General features: G+C 38.0%; 1 protein-coding gene across 2 annotated transcripts in view; it reads left to right on the forward strand.

Annotated features, from left to right (window-relative positions):
- The window catches only part of RASGRF2 (Ras protein specific guanine nucleotide releasing factor 2), a 235,745-nt gene that overhangs the window by 100,850 nt on the left and 115,254 nt on the right, over positions 1 to 19,641 (forward strand). For both annotated transcript variants that reach the window (XM_024755700.1, XM_024755701.1), the window contains exons 9-13: positions 904 to 1,022; positions 6,611 to 6,771; positions 7,715 to 7,781; positions 8,318 to 8,454; positions 19,196 to 19,278. In XM_024755700.1, coding sequence (XP_024611468.1) covers positions 904 to 1,022; positions 6,611 to 6,771; positions 7,715 to 7,781; positions 8,318 to 8,454; positions 19,196 to 19,278 — 567 coding nt within the window. The remainder of the gene's footprint in view (positions 1 to 903; positions 1,023 to 6,610; positions 6,772 to 7,714; positions 7,782 to 8,317; positions 8,455 to 19,195; positions 19,279 to 19,641) is intronic.

Raw genomic sequence — 19,641 nt, forward strand, 5'->3', positions numbered from 1 at the left:
TTTTTGTGGTACGCGGGCCTCTCACTGTTGTGGCCTCTCCATTTGCGGAGCACAGGCTCCGGACGTGCAGGCTTAGCGGCCATGGCTCATGGGCCCAGCCGCTCTGCGGCATGTGGGATCTTCCCGGACCGGGGCACGAACCAGTGTCCCCTGCATCGGCAGGCGGACTCCCAACCACTGCGCCACCAGGGAAGCCCAATGCATTAGTCTTTTGTGGAAACTGAATATATATGTCCAGGGAACAAGAAGCAAGACACAATCCAGCTTCTCAGATTCTGCTGAACATTAAATGCTAGCTCCTGAGATGGTGCTGAATCAGCATGCACATTAATTTTAACCAAGAAAAAAATATCTTTGAAAATGGTTTTATAGCATGTAAATTTATATAATTGAGATTAGGCATATTTTGGTTTAAGTTTGAAAATGTTCACATTTCTTTCATCATAATGGGAGAATGGTTGTTAGTTGCAGTTTTGCACCCATATTTGGTAGGAAGTCAGAGAATGTATATTTTGGATTTATCAGTGACTTTTCAGTGTTTTGGCACCTGTGTTCCTTTAGCTTATATGGGATAAATGATATAAAGTTCTCTAATTTACTCCACCTCTAAGAAATGGCATCCTAATTTCAATGAATGGAGCTGTTCGTAAAATAAAGTATTGCTTTCCTGTTGCCTTTACAAGCAGCATTCTCAGGGTACTCACTTATCCTTAAGAATCATGGTGAACATCTGCTTTGCCTTGAGTCATGACTTGATGAAGGCTAGAAGTCCAGCATGACTTACCCTACAGCCCCAGTTAAACTGATACAAGTCCAAACCCTAGCTTCCCAGATGGAGCTCCTTTGCTTATCTGCTGGGGCAATAGAAAATCTCTTACCGTGATCCCGTATTGTGTTTGACAGGGTCATGCATGATGAAGTGAGTGACACTGAAAACATAAGGAAGAACCTCGCCATAGAAAGAATGATCGTAGAGGGCTGTGATATTTTGCTGGACACTAGCCAAACTTTCATCCGCCAAGGTAAGTCCTTGTTCAGCAGACCCACCATCTAAGTGGTCTCTGCACCTGTCACATTATCACTGGCAGATCCAGGAAAGCATTTTGGAGCAGACTTGATTTAGCTGTTTGATTGATGCTGTTCATGCAGGATGTCCCCATGGCCTTGACCGAGGCTGTGGTTGAGGCCCACCTTTGTGCTGTTTCTTTTCAGGGGCCATGAAAAACAGCAACACAATAATAGTAAAGCACGAGTGGGACAGTAAATTACATTCTGACTGGACTCTCCTCCTCAGTGGACCGGACATTCTCTACAGCTCCAGGGAGGACAGATTGCTCTGGCCGATTGGAGTGGCAGTGCCAGGTGGTGACGACATCCAGGCAAAGGCCCAAGAGAAACTTGCATTACTCAGAGCCCTTTCACATAGCAGTGGGGACAACATCCGAAGTGAAAACAGCTGTCTCTTGTTCCCATTTTTCATCAGCACTTCTGGATCGGCCCCACATGATATGATTTGATTCAATTGGTAACTCCAGTTGCCAGATGAAATGTCTCACTATCAACTTGCCCTGCCATATTTCGATCATGGCGAAGGTATCATGTTTGAGGGGTGTGCTTTGAGGGCATCACCCAGTAAATTGAGCTTTTGAAGAGTTGAAGATATTTTTACTGGAAACTGTAGAGAAGCAACAACCTAACAGTCCATATTCCTCCATGGCTTTCATTACAGAGTGCAGGATGTAAACCACACTCCGTTCTTTTTCAGTGCTCAGGTGTTCTGGGGGCAGGGGAGCATGCCCCACAAAATCGATTTGTGGCAATATAGTACACACAATCATAAGTTTGAACTTGGTGAGGAGTGGCATATAAATTTGGAACTAGAACTAACCTTTAATGTGGTTTCTGTTTATAACATGCCAATATTATTTGAAGATATTTGCATTTCTAGTGCGTACCAAAATGTGCTGCTTCAAATCTTTTTTTACCTCATCAAACAAGGCATTATTTGTGCTACACACGTTAATTTTTGCACAGAACACTTAAAAAATTTACCACATGCTGTTCTGTTTTTCCATATTTATTTACAAGGAGAGAAATCACACATACGTTAAAGTTTGGAAGTATATTTCGGGATATGATACCTTTCTCATTTTTGGCTTTAAGTATTAATTTTTCTTTAAGTAATAGTGGACTCTAATGCTGACAACATCAGGCCTTCCTAACTCCCCCTCTATTCCTCCGTACAGACCGTGTCCCCATATTGGCTTCCTGCCTTCCTGGCACTTGTCTGCTTCTGTGCCTTTACATGTGCTGGCCCTAGCCTGGACACCAGGAATGCCCTTATCCACCTTTCTTGTGCCTATGGAAGGTCTGCCTGTCCTACTAGGCTCAGGTCAGACACCTCTAAAGAGCCTTTTAAATTTCCTTCTCATCTTCCCCTCCTCTTCCCTCCAGTTAGAATGAATTTACCGTCCTCATCATTTCTGAGCCCCTTTGCTCCTGGTGCATGTATTTCATCCACTTGCGTGCATGCCTGTCTCTCCCAGTAATTGTAACTCTGAAGGGCAGTTTTTATGAATTCTCTCTTGCCTAGTACAATGCTTTCCATTATAGATACCTGGAAAATGAACAATGGATTAAATTGAATTGCTTGTTGAAAACTGCAGTTTTGAATGTCAGCTGTCTTGTTTTGTATTCTTCTTGTAATTGGAGTTACTGAAAAATACTTACTAAAGGACTTGAGCTGTATACTATGTGAAAATGGTAACAAAAGTTTTTATAACTAGTATTCAATTTCTGAAAGGACTTTGGACTGAAAAGTATTATTACACATAAACATTTAACATATTTCTACAAACTTAGTTGAAAACTGCTAGAAGGTCGAATCCAATGAAAAAATCATGTTTTTTCATTGCACCTGGAGGAAAAACAGTCATGAGCCACCTCTCCCTTTGATTCATGTCCAGATGTTATTTATTGCTTGTTCTGTACTACATGTTTGAGGTGCTTCTATCAGCTATTAATATATCTGATGTTATTGCTGTATTGATGTTGATATAATGATTTGCCTTTCAGCAGTATTTTTCCGTGTTGTTTGGTTTGATTAGTCTGTTTGGGAATTATTCAATAAAGGTGGTTTTAAAAAATCAAACCTTAATCTGAAAGTAGAAAGTAATCCAATTACGGACAATTTGGAAAGTTTGCATTATTTTGCTTTGGTTGCTCCTATTATTACTTTTACTAAATACCTTTAATAGGCTTTAAAACTCGTTGAAGTGGGTTTTTTAAAAAGTTTTTTAACTTTGAGAGATTCTATTTTCTATGAAATGGACTATAGTTTATCTCTAATTGTATACTAATATTTGCATTGTTTACTTTTAGGGTTGATATACGGTCTGTTTTTCAATGCGTGAGTGCGTGTGCAAATGCTTATGTACAGATACGTGTGTGGTTTCAATCTCAAATGAATTTTTATTCTGACTAGAAAAAATAAGGTCATCTGAAAGGCCTCCTCCGAATAGGTGGATAGCCAACCTTGAATGTCAATCTGTAGGAATTTAGTGGTTGAAAAAACAGGTTTTATTGTAAATTGATTCCAATTACTAGATGGTTGATGAGTACGATGCAAAGGACTATATCATAGCAGTGGTCTGACACTGTCATTTATTTTCCAAAATCTTTTTCAAAGTTTCTTGAGCAAAAGTGTCTGCGGCAATAACAGGTAGACATACAGCCACGTCATGGAGGTCAAATCCTGTCTCCTCCACTTCCTTGCTATGTGATATTGGGCAATTTACTTAACCTCTCTTTGCCTCAGTTTCCTCCCTTTAAGTTGGGGTTAATAGTAGTAGCTGTCTTTTAGGGTTGTTGTGAAGATTAAATGTTCATAAATGCATCTAGGCTAGTGTCTGTGAGATTATGACATGAACCTTAAAAACCAAGATCTAAATTTTGGAATGGGTGTCTATTTTCAGTAACATGAGATATATATGAATATTTATTAGACGATAAAGGCACTTTAAGTTGACATTTTGTGCAAAATCCATTATACTTAGTCATTGTTGTCTGGTGGAAATGTGAATCAGGAAAATTAAATAAAGGTGGCCGAATTTAGAGCTAAATGCATTGAGAATGAGACATGAACCTCTGTTGTACTTTAATCATCCCCAGACTCAAAATCATGTACTTTCAGTGTACCAGTGTCTTTTGAAATTGTAACGTGGGGTCTAGAAATAGTTATACCGTCTCAAACGCCTAATCCAATAACCTGAAAATTGCTGTTCATTCTTTTGCACTACTGAGTGGAATTAAGATTAAGGGCATTAGCCAATCTTGAATGCCATGCTATGGGAATTTAGTGATTGAAAAGCAGAAGTGTTTTGGTAAGTTGACCCCAATTATTAGATAGACTGATGATGATGGTGATGCAAAATATCGTATCACACCCATGATCTGATACTGAGGAATTACTGACTCAAGACTATGAGTTCTCTAATTTGTATTAACTAGAAAGGAATCCTCAGGTCTCATAGTTGTGTTGAAACATCATGTCAAACATAAGATAAAATGTGAAAAAAAGATCCACTTAACTTATTTTTCAACAAGCTTATTTTATAAACCAGTGTTGAAATTGCTCACTTTTAATTCAGATGTATAGACTTCTGTACATACCTAATGCACACAGTCTCCTATTTGGATATGAGATAAGCAGTTATAGATTAAGCATACTAGTGTATAGTTGCCAAGGAAACATTGGTTATTTTTTACCTCAAAGTTAAAATTCACGGTAATGATTAATATATGAGTTAACAGTGTACTCTATAATTTCTGATTTACAAAATCATTAAATGCTAGAAGCATTTACCAGTGAACACATTATTATCCAGTTTTCATAGCCTTGATTATATCCCTTCTGAAAATGACTCTCAGACCCGCTTGTCCACCTGTCTATGCTGCAGTCTTCCTCTCTGCCCTAACCTATCTGCCTGGATGACTCACGACCGCCCGTGGCAAAGCTAGAACTTACTGTCTTTTCCCATCCATTCCCTTTCTGACTTTCAGTTGTTATGCTGCTGAATCCACTGCCATCTCCTGGCGGGGATGACCCCGGTCCTCTGAAAGATCTCCTGTGGCTTCAGTTTCACCCATGGGTCTAATGAATACAATCCTTCTGCTGCTGTTACTTGCCCATCTACTCCTCTAAGCGTTCTGCCATCTGCCTTTTTCATTGCTCCGTTATTCTTCATATTTAATTACATGCTGCCTGTGCTCTCTGCCAGTTTGCTCCCACCTACCTCTCCTCCTTCTTGCCCATTCCTTTCACTGGAACCAAGCCTTCTCCCACCCTCATTCCCCAGTCCCACACCCTCCCCCAGGACTGCCTCAGCAATTCTGCCTTTGTCAAGCAGCCCCACGTAAACACTCATCTGAATAGATGGAATTCAGGGAATCCATAGAAACTTGGGTTCTTTACCCCCAGCACATCTTTAGATCTCTGTAAAAGTAGATGCTGTTTGGAATATTCATATGTTAGTGTAAACATTTTGTGACCCACAATCATAGTTTTACTATTCTAAAGCAAGCAACAACAACAACAAAATCGGGAAACACAGGAAATGTATGAAGAGGAAAATAAAGTTGCCTGCAATCTTATCTCTTAGTGATGACCACTATTAATATTTAAGTGATAAATAGTCATTTAATTGTTCTTATGAGGCTGAAAGGAGCCTTTGTCAGGCTGCATTTGGGGTAGGTGGTGGATTAAACAAATAGAAATATTACTGGCTCAGGGCATTTCAGAAGTCAGAGGCAAGGTATTTGCTAGAATCTTTTGTAGTACTTTTTGGTTTGATATTTAACTTAGATTAGAATTTTCTCTTGCGGGGAGCGGGCAGTCATTATTAGGGTGAAACTATATAAAGTCTATGCATAGCTTCTCACATTGAATGAAAGACAGTTTTGCTCACAGGAATGTTCTGGGTATAGAATTTATGTGGTTTCTTTTCCATTTAGATTCCACAAAATTTTTTTATCACATATCATTTAAATGTAACCTCAAATGACTGCCCTTTAAAAATAGTCCTTAACTAAATTGCATTGAATTGTATAATTTGTGTATTTTTATAATGTACATGTATTGTACATTCTATCTTTAAAATGCAAAGTAAACTGTATTAATGCTATTTATCTACCTTCAGTGCTCCAGGAAAATTAAATTTGATTTGCTTTTTATTATGTTATTTTATTACTCTAATTATATAATATGTACCTTATTCTTATGTAAATAAATTGATTGAGATCAGATTATGAAGGACAGATGGCAGAAGTGCCTCATTCTTTGAATTCAATTTGGCTTTCTTTTAAACTTATTTTCCAGCTTATAGATAATCAAGTCTAAAGTGTTTTACAAAAATAGTAGGAATTAGTGCAACCCTTAAAATGTAATGCATCGTTTCTTCTGCTCAGAGTGCAGGGGATTTACTTGTTCCAATGGTGCATCAAATAAATCCTTGGTATCTTGGGAAACAGGCCCTAGTGTTTTTACATCAGGAACAGCTCTCACTTGACAGAATTTTAATTACTGTGTGTTCTTCACTTTTGTGATCACCAGGTTCTCTTATTCAAGTACCTTCCGTTGAGAGGGGGAAACTTAGTAAAGTTCGCCTGGGTTCATTGTCTTTGAAAAAGGAAGGAGAAAGACAATGCTTCTTGTTTACAAAACACTTTTTAATTTGTACAAGAAGTTCAGGAGGAAAGCTGCATCTGCTCAAGGTACTGGTTTTATATGACTATTCCATTTATGTTCCATGCACTTAAGAGGCATTGAGGTTAACTTAATTGTGACTTTCCTATGCCTGCTATCATAAAATAGATTGTCAGATTTCATGGTGAGGTAATATACAGTTACCAATCCTGACACTTACTTTGTTGTCAGTTGGATCCAAAGTAATAGAAATTTAAGTGTGCACTGCCATAAAGAAGAGCAATTAAAATCATAACCTGGACAAAATTACTAGTTGGTGACTACTGAGCTACAAAAATCTTGTCAAATTACTGCAGTGTACTGATTATATAATATTTACTAAATGCTCCTTTATCTTGCTCAGTACCAGGAGTAAGCAAACTATGGCCCGCAGCTTGTTGTGTGTTTTTGATAGTAAAGTTTTATTGGAACACAGCCATACTCATTTCCTTACATATCGTCCCTGGCTGTTTTCATGCTTTTTTAGAACAGCAGATTTGAGCAGCTGCGATAGAGATCACATGGCTTGCAAAGCCTAAAAGGTTTACTAGCTGTCTCTTAACAGAAGTCTGCCTATCTGTACCTTCTGTTATTAGTGCCTGAAAATATTATCCAACATCACAACCAAGGCTTCCTACTGCTTAAATCACTTCCTGGTTGGAGAGTTCTGCCCTTTGCTGAGCTGCATTCACTCTACAGGGCCCCTAAGGTGCCATATAGTCTCCCATAGACTGACTTGCTAAATTTTATAAACATCGGGAGTGAGAGTCGGATGTGGGGAAGAACCATGAAGTTCAATGAATTCAATTACTTTTACACATCTAAGTTTAATTTTGAACTCTATGAAAAATTATTTATGAAGTACAATTGCTATTTTCTTTTGTGGCAGTTTGAATGTAAGGTTTGCAAATCACAGGTTCCCAACCTGTGAAAGACTCTTAGCCTCTTAATGAAAAATTGGTCTGTTTCCAGACAGGTGGAGTTCTCTCTCTAATAGAATGTACATTGGTTGAGGAGCCCGATACAAGCGATGATGACCGTAAGTCACATACTATCACTTAGAATTATATTAGAATTAAATAGTCCTATGGTTTTTATTCATTCATAGGTAAGAAGAGCTGCTTAAGGAAGCAGGAAAGATGTTAAGAATAAACTCCCTGAATTCATTTATATATGAAAAATTCTGTTGAGCCATTTAACCTGTGACCTGGTTAAACCGTCTTTGGGAATTCACATTTTACTGAATTTGTCTCTTGATAGTGACTTTGCAGTGGCAGAAAAGAAAGAGATTGAATTAGTGTGTTGGAATTCCGTAAATTATGGAAATTAAAAAAAAAATAAAAACATGAAATGAGAAGGAAAGCAGGATCCTAGTCCTGAGTAACCTACTGATCTCAGTTTCTTCATCTGCTTATGAGCTTAACAAAGCCTTCCCCAGGCCCAAGAAGCACCATATTGCTGAAATGAGATTCTGGACTTAAATGCACATTGATTGTATTACTAGAACCATGTGAAAGCAACTATCACTCATATTTTTGTGTTCACATCTAATTGTTTGGTTTACATGTGTTGAAGCCAAAGGTTCTGGGCAAGTGTTTGGACACCTGGATTTTAAAATAGTGGTGGAGCCGCCTGACGCTGCCCCTTTCACTGTGGTCTTGTTAGCACCTTCACGCCAGGAGAAAGCTGCCTGGACAAGTGACATCAGTCAGGTAAGCAAGTGGCTTTGGCCCTAAGTTGGGTTTTGTTTTTGTTTTAAATTTTACAACATAAACTTTTGGGAAGGAGTTTTAGAGTCAATTTATTTTTATTAGAAAATTATATCTGGTTGCTGTGGTCACTACCAGTACCACTATATGTCTTCATGTATTAAATCATTTGTGGTTGTTGTTTGTTTAAAATTTACTTGAAATGTAGTTATTGCATTTTGTGTCCTGGACACTTTTTTACAAGCTGATAATGTAGTCACTTGTGTTGGACAGTGTTAAAATTGCCCTGTGAGTAATAAATTCCTCAGTGACCTCACTAGATTTTTTTTTTTTTTTCCTTATTTGTTACTGAGGTAGGAAAATGGTGAGAGATTCAGAAAAGGCTAACAAGGACTATGGAATCAAATCAAAGAAGAGATACTGTCTGTAGTATGAAGCCTGCAAATGAGCTCCTGTATTTTATATAGAAAAAATTAGGGAACAGATTTGTTTACCTTTCCTTGATCAGCAATGCCCAGTTAGGGAATTGCTTCATTTATTCATCATTTGAAAGAATGTCAAAACTAGTGAGTGATGATTGGACTTGGGCATTCTTCAATCCAATTAACCAATCTAGGTGAAAAGGGAAGCTGTGTAAGGAATTAACCAATCTAGGTGAAAAGGGAAGCTGTGTACGGAATTAACCAATCTAGGTGAAAAGGGAAGCTGTGTAAGGAAAATATTAAAAGAAAGCTTGATTATTATCTTCAAAGTTGTTAACTCAAGGAAGATTGGGGCAAACAGGAAAGGCATGTGCTATAGATCCCATTGTCTTCCTTTTCCGAAGAGCTCATAGTACTTATATAGAGTAAGTCCCCTACATACAAACTAGTTCTGTTCCAAGAGCGCATTCGTAAGTCCAATTTGTTCATAAGTCCAACAAAGTTAGCCTAGGTAACCAACTGACACAATTGACTATATATAGTACTGTACTGTAATAGGTTTATAATACTTTTACACACAAATAATACATAAAAAAACAAACAAAAGTTAAAGAAAACATTTTTAATCTTACAATACATTATCTTGAAAAGTAGTGTAGTACAGTACAACAGCTGGCTGTTCTTAGCATACCAGCTACATCACTGCTACTTTTGCACTTGCTTCCGGACATCCTGGGCTTGAAATAAGATACTGTACTACTGTACTCTATATAGCACTACACAGTAAAGTACACAAAAGCACAACCACTGGTACCGGATGCACGCACGTGACAATGTATGCCAGACACATGAACTAACTTACGTGATTGGACATGCGAACACATGTTAGCATCTTTGGAAGTTCAAAACTTGAAGGCTCATGTGTAGGGAACTTACTGTATAAGACTTAGGTATAAATAGAAACTATATCATAGTTCTTCAGATACTTAATTTTTTTCAGAGTGACTGAAAACTGAGGGGAAATAGAAAGAAAATGAATGGACAAAATAATTATTTTTGTATGTCAAAGAAATTTTACAGTCTCATTTGACCCTTACAGTAGTATTCTGAAGGCTAACAGAAATAGTAGTCATTTCACAGGTGAGAAACCTGAGGTTTGGGAGGTTAATAAGCATTTGTCCAAATACACAACTGTGTTGAGTCAGGACTCAAACCTAATCTAGGTCTTTTATTAGCACTCTAAATATCCTCTACTGGAATTCTGGATTTTTACTTCTTTTCTCCCAGGACTGTTTTGATGATGAATAAATAGCTGAAGTGAAGACGCTGCTTTTCTGGTTAACAAAGGAATGAAAATATGGGCTCTTGTGTATTTGCATAATTACATCCTTGTGGTGATTTATTAATGCTTTCATTAGCTCTATGCTGTATGAATTAATACTTTAATTAAGTCTCTGTAGTACATCTTTTACCTGATGAGACTCTGAATCAGCCATTGATTCTATGCACGTTGATTGAGCAATCACCATGTACTGCCAGGTACTGTGTAGGTACCAGGGATATGGCAACGGTCCCTGCTCTCAAGGAGATAGGCAGGCTAGTAGGGAAGAAAGGGAAGTAGACAACTTAATGCAACAAAATTTTGTATGTGTCGTGAAGCCAAGATGAGTAGGAAAAATAGGGAGAATTGGAGTGTAGGCAAAGATGTTTTTCCAGCTGCTTATAGCTTCTACCTTATGATGTAACTGGGGCTCCTAAGATACAGAGTTGATAAAAGCGCTAAGTGATCTTCCTTAGGGGGCCTGGTGAGGCATTGCTAAGAGAGAAAGACCCATGGGGTACATGAATGATTCTATGCCTGGTCCTTTAAAGAAAGGATCCAATACTTTGCTTCCCAGAAGCCTCCAAGTGATTCTCTCTACTTAGTCTACATCTTGAGTTGAGTATACAACTTCTTCCTGTTTCTCCAAGTTTCTATGACTAATATATTAAGCTGATTATATGTACAATTGAATTGGAGAAGGAAACAACAGAAAATTGTATCTTTCTGAGGGACGATGATATCATTACATGAAATTACTGTGTTCCATAGAGCCTTGATATCGTGTGTCTTTGACACTTATGTTTTCAGCCATTCAATAAATATATTTTGGTTAAGTAAAGTACCAGTACCACTAACTATTTAGGCACTTGTGATATATCATGGACAGGAGGCAACAGCAACAAAAAATTCCCTGACCTTGTGTAGCTTACATTCTAGTGTGGGGAAAACTGAAAATAGCAGTATACGTAATAAGTAAGTATATAATATTTTATGTCAGAGGGTGATAGGCCAGGGTAAGAAGGATTGGGCTACTGGAGGTAGATGGGGGTTGGTACAGTTTTTAAAAGGTGATCATCTTATTTTGAAGAAGACATCTAAACAATGACTGCAGTAAGTGATGGAAATACCGTGTTGATATTGTAATGAAGGGAAAGTCGTTCCCTTGGCAGTGCAGAGGGAACAGCCACTGCAAAGACTCTAGAGTAGGAGGACACTGCATATTTTGAGTAAAAGCATGAAGACTAGTGTGGCTGAAGGGGGATGTGCAAGAGGGAAAAGAGAAAAAGAGGAAGTAATTTAAGTGGAGTTGTTAAGTAAGCAGTGGGATATAGATGTTAAGCGCTTGGAGGGAGGTCCAGGTGGGAGACTACGCCATTTAGATGGTATTTAAGGCCTGTTGAGATCACCCAGGGAGTAAATGTAGATAGACTGAGAAGAGGGCCATGGACTGGGTGAGGAGTCATGGAGAACAACAAAGAAGGGAAGGAATCAGCAGAGCAATTGGAGGATAGCCAAGAGGACATGGTGTCCTGTAAGTCAAGTGAAGAAAATGTATCAGGGAGTGGGGAGTGATTATGTCAGCTGCTACTGAAAGCTGAGTATGGTAGTGAGTGTTCTGAGATGCTTAGTGATTTTCCCAACTCAGGGTTTGAACGGTGAGTGGTAGAGACAGAGTGCTTCACTATTGATTGAGCCTAGCCTACTGCCCAGCAGCCTGCATCTCAACCGGGCTTTGTTCTGCGCTTAAAGCATTTTCATCTTATGGGGAAAATTATGTGCTATACACACGTTGATGGAATTTGTCAGTATTCCAAGTATGCCTCTGGACATATTCATTATTTTTTTTTTCTTTTGGACATATTCATTATTAAGATGAGTCTACAGAATGCTTGAAAATGTACTTTTTAATTTTACCATGTATATGTAAAGATATGGACACAAAAAGGAAGCCAGAAAGACTCCCAGCACCCAGATCACTAAATAAATGTTTATCAAAGTGTCTTCCACAGATAATTACTGGAAGGTTTTTTTCTCTTTTTTTTGAATTTTATTTATTTTTTTATGCAGCAGGTCCAAAGGTTTTTTTTTTAATACAGATTCCTGAAACCTCATTCCAGAAACCCCCCAGGTTTAACAAGCTCCACAGATCATTTTTGCACAATTAAATTCGAGAAACCCTGTTCTGAAAATCAAATGTTTCCACCTCTAAAACCCTCACAGTCCTGCCATACAGAAATAATTTAACAGTTTGGCTCTAGGTGTATATATGCATCATTTTTTGCTTTTTACATCTTTTTATATCCCTGTGAATTCTTCATATTGGTGTCTTCTAATAGCAATATATGTATATTCTATCATGTTAACTTGCCACTCTTCTAGCTCTTTCTGAATAATTAGAAATTCAGGCAGTTTCCAGGTTTCAGCATTAATATATGATGTGGTGATAGCCATCTTTGCACAGGGAGTTTCTCCCCTTTTAAAGGTCCCTTGGTGGTATATCTTACCCACAGCCGGCAAGGCTGGTACAGGGGGCCTGATCACTTTCATGATTTCATGATACATGACTCGACAGACTGCCCAAACACTCCAAGGAATATGTAACTCATCATTTCACAACATCATCAGCAAGGTATCTATGCAACTTTCTTCTAAGTCCTGCCAATGTTGAGTTTTGTCACATTTGTCACATTTTCCTATTTAATGGAAAAGTGATATTGCTTTCTAGTGGTTTTAATTTACATTTCTGTAATTATCAATGAGACTAACATTTTCCACTGTTTCTGTTTCTTGTCTGTTTGTACCAGATGGACATTTATCCATTGGAGCTATCCTTACAGACTAGGGAAATGAGCTTTTTCTTTCAATCCAAATTATGACTATGTTCTCCATTATTTTGTCTATTTATTTTTGTCACTCTTTTTGCAGCATTTTAACTTTTCCTGGCTTGATTTGATACCACCTTGCTAAACTATTGTACCATGTTATACCAATCACGTGTCGTTCTTACTTGAGATAATAAGGTGGTGCCTGACTATTGATACAATCCCAGTTTCACATAGAGAACTCTATACAAAAATTAAAATGTTTAGCTTTGTCAGGCCTCTCTCTCTGAAGCTGTAATCTTTAGAAGTAACAATGGCTTGAACGATTAATTATACTTGTAATTCCACCAGCAAGGTCATAATTAACCGTTGGTGCCTCCAACAAAATGTGCAAGGGGTTAATGGTCTTGACCAACAATTCTTCCCTTTTTCATCTATTTATAGGGAAAAATTTGAGGCTGAAGATTTGACCATTCATTTCAATATAGTGCATTCATTTGTGCATGTCTTACTGTCATACATAATGGTGTATTAAACAGATTTTTCTATAATTATGGGTATCAACTAAAATGCAGAATTAAAATTCACCTCTGAGCTTCTTGGTTTGGGCAGATGTGTCAAAATACAGGCAAATTTGTAGCACACTGACATGCTTCCTCCCTTAAAGTAACTTCTCTGGAATCAATAGGGAATTTTTTACTTTAATATAAAAAGGTGAAATTAAAAGAGAAATTACTGTTCTTCCTACTACTTAGGAATATTAGGAAGGTAAAAAAAAAATATGGTGACACAGTACACCACTGACTTTGACCAGTTATTTCCTTAAGCAAGACCCTCAAAAAACCTTGCTGGAGGGAATTCCCTGGTGGTCCAGTGGTTAGGACTCTGCACTTCCACTGCAAGAGACATAGGTTCAATCCCTGGTAGGGAAACTAAGATCCCACAAGCCGTGCAGTGCGGCCAAAAAAACCCCCAAGAAACAAAAAATAAATCAAAAAAATTACCTGGGGCTTCTGTGAGTGTACATATTCCCAGGCTCCACCCTGGTCATAGTCATTACAAACTGAACTAGAATAGCCATGACCTAGGAATCTGCTTTTGTTAATATCCTATTAATTTCAAGGTTTATAGTAATTCACATAAATTCAATATATCCTTAAAGATATGTGACATCCTGGTTATTTTCATGTCTTTCTTCTTAACTGAGTGAACTGCATTCATTTCCCCAGGACTCAGTCTCTTCTCCCCAACACAACCAAGATATGTGCTTATATGATCATGAATATATACCATGGCTTCCAATATAAATATATTCTTACACACATTCGTAAACATAAATTCTGTTGTAGTTTAACTTTTTTCTGGAAGAGAACTCTTTCTTCAATGTAGCAGTGCTGAAAATGCCAAATGGAAGTGAGATAAAAGCAAAATACTCTAGTTGAAGTAGAATTGGTGGACCCAGAGCCCCCAGAAGTCCTGTTTGTTCACACCCTTGCTGTCACTGAAGCCTGGCTATGGAGCCTCCAAGAAATGAGTCCATTTCAAAACCACTCCTCTAGTTATAAAGCAGAAAATAACACACCATTGTAAAGCAATTATACTCCATTAAAGGTGTTAAAAAAAAACAAAAAACGCTCCTCTATTATAAATATACCGTAATATGTTTTATATATACATGTATGTATATGTGTGTGTGTATATATATATATATATATATATATTTATCCATCGCACAGATAGGTGTGGCAGTTATCAAAGACCTTTTTGTACATTTAAATATGACTTCTTATTACATGGTCTTTTGAGCTATAGTTCAGATTGCATGTACATTTTCTTCTCCTGAAACTTAAGTGTAAGTGAAAATTTCTTTTTCTTCCTGTTGAAAGTAATTTTAATGCTTAACACAATGAATCAGAAAGATTTATGAATGAGACAAAAAACGCTCCTCTATTATAAATATACCATAATATGTTTTATATATACATGTATGTATATGTGTGTGTGTGTATATATATATATATATATATATATATATATTTATCCATCGCACAGATAGGTGTGGCAGTTATCAAAGACCTTTTTGTACATTTAAATATGACTTCTTATTACATGGTCTTTTGAGCTATAGTTCAGATTGCATGTACATTTTCTTCTCCTGAAACTTAAGTGTAAGTGAAAATTTCTTTTTCTTCCTGTTGAAAGTAATTTTAATGCTTAACACAATGAATCAGAAAGATTTATGAATGAGATCTGACACTGGATAATAAAATGTTCAAAAGTGGTCACATAAATCTTCTCTTTTGGATCTAAAACACTTATCCCAAGTTTCAATTCTGGCAGTATGGAGGACTGCATCGATTTAGATACCTTCTAGCTGCAAACAAGAAATGTTTAATACATAAAATCAGTATAATAAAAATTTAATACATTGGTGATATTTACAGATATAAAGGGAAATCTCTAGTTGCCAGAAATAACAAGGGAACTTAAAGTCAGGGCAGGCAGCATGTAAACTGAAGACATAGAGACTTGGGAATGATTTTAGTTTGGATATTGGTCCCACGCCCGAGGGGTATTAACAAAAGGAGCGAGGGTTAGCCTTGGGCCCCTTAAAGAAATTGAGATCTTTGTCTGAAGCCCTTGTTTGAAGCCTGGGCACTGGAAGGCTGCCCCATCCATGAAATAAGAACTCAAAAAACCCATTAGGCCAGGAAAGACATAAGGAAGTTTGTCTTTGACTTGGGTTCTGAATTTTCTTTTAATTAATTAATTAATTAATTAATTAATTTTTGGCTGCCTTGGGTCTTCGTTGCTGCACACGCGCTTTCTCTAGTTATGGCAAGCAGGGGCTACTCCTCTTAGTTGTGGTGCGCGGGCTTCTCATTGTGGTGGCTTGTTTTGTTGTGGAGCACAGGCTCTAGGCGTGTGGGCTTCAGTAGTTGTGGCACACGGGCTCAGTAGTTGTGGCGCATGGGCTTTGTTGCTCCTCGGCATGTGGGATCTTCCCGGACCAGGGCTCTATCCTGTGTCCCCTGCATTGGCAGGCAGATTCTTAAACACTGCACCACCAGGGAAGCCCCTTGGGTTCTGAATTTTTAAAAAGCTCCTTTGAGAAAAACAAATGTGTTTCTGGCCTGTGGATTTGAAATTCAGAGTTACAGTATTCACATGGTGTGAAAATTCCAAACTGAGAAATTAATGCAAAAACAATATTTGGACTGTTGCTAACCCAAAATGCTTGGTAGAAGCAAACACAAAGTCACTGCATTAGCAACACCTCAACAGTTCAGGGCTCATGACAAGGTGCTCAAAATCAAAAATTACAAATCTTGTGAGTAAACGATCTATCAAGAGCGAGAGAAGACATAGTGAGCCGTATAATTAGCACTGCTGGAACTTCAGATAATAGAGTGATAACTTAGAAAAGACTGTGAAAAAGAATGTTTAAAATATAATAAAGCTATGAAAGGAAGGAAGGGAGGAAGGGAGGAAAGGAAGAAGGAAGGAAAGAAAAGAATAGATCATTGTGTAAAAAGGACCAGGCTGATCAGTCAAAGAACCAAACAGAAAATCAAAACATGAAAACTGTAGCCCTAAGTCATCCTAAGGCTGTTGTCTGTGTAACTATATTATTGCTTAGACTGTTAAAGGAGACTGAAGGAACACTATATACTTGCCCCAATTCTTACCAAACACCATCTCTGCCCTCCCACTTCCTGTGTTGATTACCCAAGTGGCATCCTCGTTCTGCTCAGAAACAGTGAGAGTGAAAAGTCTAAGGAATAGCTAGAACTGTCACTGGGGTGAAGGATCACTTAACCCCTCCTTCCTTTCCCTGTCTGCGTGCAGTATCTGTCCCCATACAATCTTTTCCCCCATTCCTCCAAACCCCACACTCATAGTTTGATAACAACAGGGATAATGTTAATCCATTTTCCCACTGGAATTAGGAAAGTGAATTTAAAGTAGTTTACCTATTCATCTTTTAAAAAAATATTTATTTATTTTGTTGTGCCGGGTCTTAGTTGCAGCAGGTGGGCTCCTTAGTTGTGGCATGAGAACTCCTAGTTGCAGCATGCATGTGGGATTTAGTTCCCTGACCAGGGATCAAACCCCGGCCCCCTCTCTCTTACTGTCTTCTCCATTATAAACGCACACACCAGCCAGCCTCATCTCTTCATTTTCCCCTGTTTGTTCATGCTTAGAAATGGAGTCATTGGCGTCTCTTTTCATCTAGCCCTGACTGAGAGCTCTCCCTTTGAGGTCCTGTGGCTGTTCTGAGGCCTAAGAGGATACCCCACCTACTGGTAGCTTGGTTCACTGGTGGAAACATTGACTCCATACAACTGGATACTAACTCAGGATATTGCAGTTTCAGGACTTATGGAAGAATACCATGTCCAACTTCCTGCTGCTCAGAACTGATAGGAGGAGCAGCATTTATTTAGCCTAAAGAAAAGCAGCCTGTACGTACCCTTTTCTGAAGAGAGTGAAATCTGTGCTTGGAACCAGACGAGCAAAGGCAGGCCCCCATTCTTTGGGGCCCACCACAGAGTGGTTAGTCTGGAACTGTACTCTTCATCCAGTGTTGAGGGAGTTTATAAGAAATGGTTTGGTAAAAACTGCTATTACTTTAAGGATGTTGTTGAGGATAATGTTCGCAACATTATTCAGTGTTTTCTTTATGACAACCCATGAGATGATTTTCCTCTGGACTCAGACTAGGATGAATTGAGCTTCTAGTAAACCATGAATTTTGTAGTTCGTCATGTGGTCCCCTTTGAGTTGGCTGTTCCATAGCTCAGCTAATTTTGAGGACCATGTATAGCAAGTGTTTGGGACTTCTCAACATAACATACGTGTGGCGGATTGATCCCAGGCTTCATCTTATTATTTTCCACCCTTTATCCAAATCCTCTCTAATTTTCTTACTAATTTTGACTTTGTCTCACTATATGTATTTTTGTAATCCACCTATGGGAATAAGATATAGTATAAACTCACATGTAACCTAGTTTGTAGTTAGATAACCATAATTATTCATATAAAAAGATAACTCCAAATTCCAGGTGCTTCAAGAAATGAATTGAGGGGAACTTTAAAATATTCTACTTTATTCCCAGAAGTTGAGATCCTCTATACCTGGTCACTGAAATAACGGCATAAGACATGAGGAAACAAAATTTTAAGGAAAAACAAACCTGAAAATGGCTGATATGCTAAGTAGGGGATCAATAGTTAGGGGATGCCAGTGACCCAAAGTTTCTTATATGCATATTCATTCTTTTATTAGACATTGGAGTTTAAGATAAACCCTGAGTTCAAGAGCTCTGTGAAATCACTTGGCAATCAGCTTCTTCACACCATTTAATTACAGTCATAAAGTACTACATGGTATCCTAGTAACTAAAAGTAATTTCTGATTTTAAAGATTGTTTAAATCTCCAAATAAATCCTTCTCTAACCCAAAGTAATTGCAAAGGGAAATTTTGAATTGATAAGGCATAGATATAAATTAAAAAGGTAGAGAAAATTAGCAAAATTTCCTGAAAGAAAAGAGAAAGGAGATGAACAGGGCTTTATGTGTGCCAGAGACAGGAGAAATTTTACAATACATCCTCACCGAACTAACACGGTGCCAGTAGAAACTGCTAGAGAAGCTAGTAAAATGTGGGAATTTATTGGCAAAAAGCACCGAGAAGCAGGCACAGAGCTTCCTAGTGAGAGAGAAGATGAATTCCATCCAAGCAAGCCACCATTTCTGCTCTGCCTGCCCCATACCACCCACTAGGGCAGAGAATGAATATAGCAGAGGCAGTTTATACCTCGCTAGAGGTGTAAACTTCTCAAGTAGTGCTGGGACTGCCAGAGAATTGTGCCGACGTGACACTGTGCCCAGAATCCTTGGGAAACACATTCTAGGAAAATGTAGCCCTTGTATCCATCCTCAGGCATTTGCCAGGTGCACAGTTTTGGTATTTGGATATTGAATCTGTTCATCAACGTGTAATGTTTCCCTGCCTCTGTGTGTGTGTGTGTGTGTGTGCGCACGCGCGTGTTAGCATATGTGCACAAATGAGAAACTAAATTCTTTTGTGATTATAAATAATTCTGGGAAGATATGCTCCGCCTAGGTTTTCATGTGGGTTTTAACTGTCTATTTTTTAATTTCACAGTGTGTGGACAACATACGGTGTAATGGTTTAATGACTATAGTGTTTGAAGAAAATTCCAAAGTTTCTGTGCCACATATGATTAAGTAAGTGTGATAATCCTTTCTCTTACATTTTAATCAGGATCAAATTGGTAGAGAATGTAAAACCCGGAATAAAATATTGTTTCAGTAGGCTTCTGCTTCCTACTCTGAATATGTTTGACAGTAATGTGATTGATAATTCATGATATGCCATTATAAATAATAAGACTATCACAGTGGTTTTTCAGATTCATAGTTTATTGACTCACAGCATAGAAAAATAGTTTTTCACACTGTTTAGATGCCTTCCTCTGTACAAAAAGCCTTTCAAAATTTTCAGGTTCAATGGATGGACCTAGAGATTGTCATACTGAGTGAAGTAAGTTAGACAGAGAAAGAGAAATATCTTATGGTATGGTATCGCTT

Source organism: Neophocaena asiaeorientalis, unplaced genomic scaffold (assembly GCF_003031525.2).
Source record: "Neophocaena asiaeorientalis asiaeorientalis breed wild unplaced genomic scaffold, Neophocaena_asiaeorientalis_V1.1 scaffold37, whole genome shotgun sequence".
Lineage (NCBI taxonomy): Eukaryota > Metazoa > Chordata > Mammalia > Artiodactyla > Phocoenidae > Neophocaena > Neophocaena asiaeorientalis.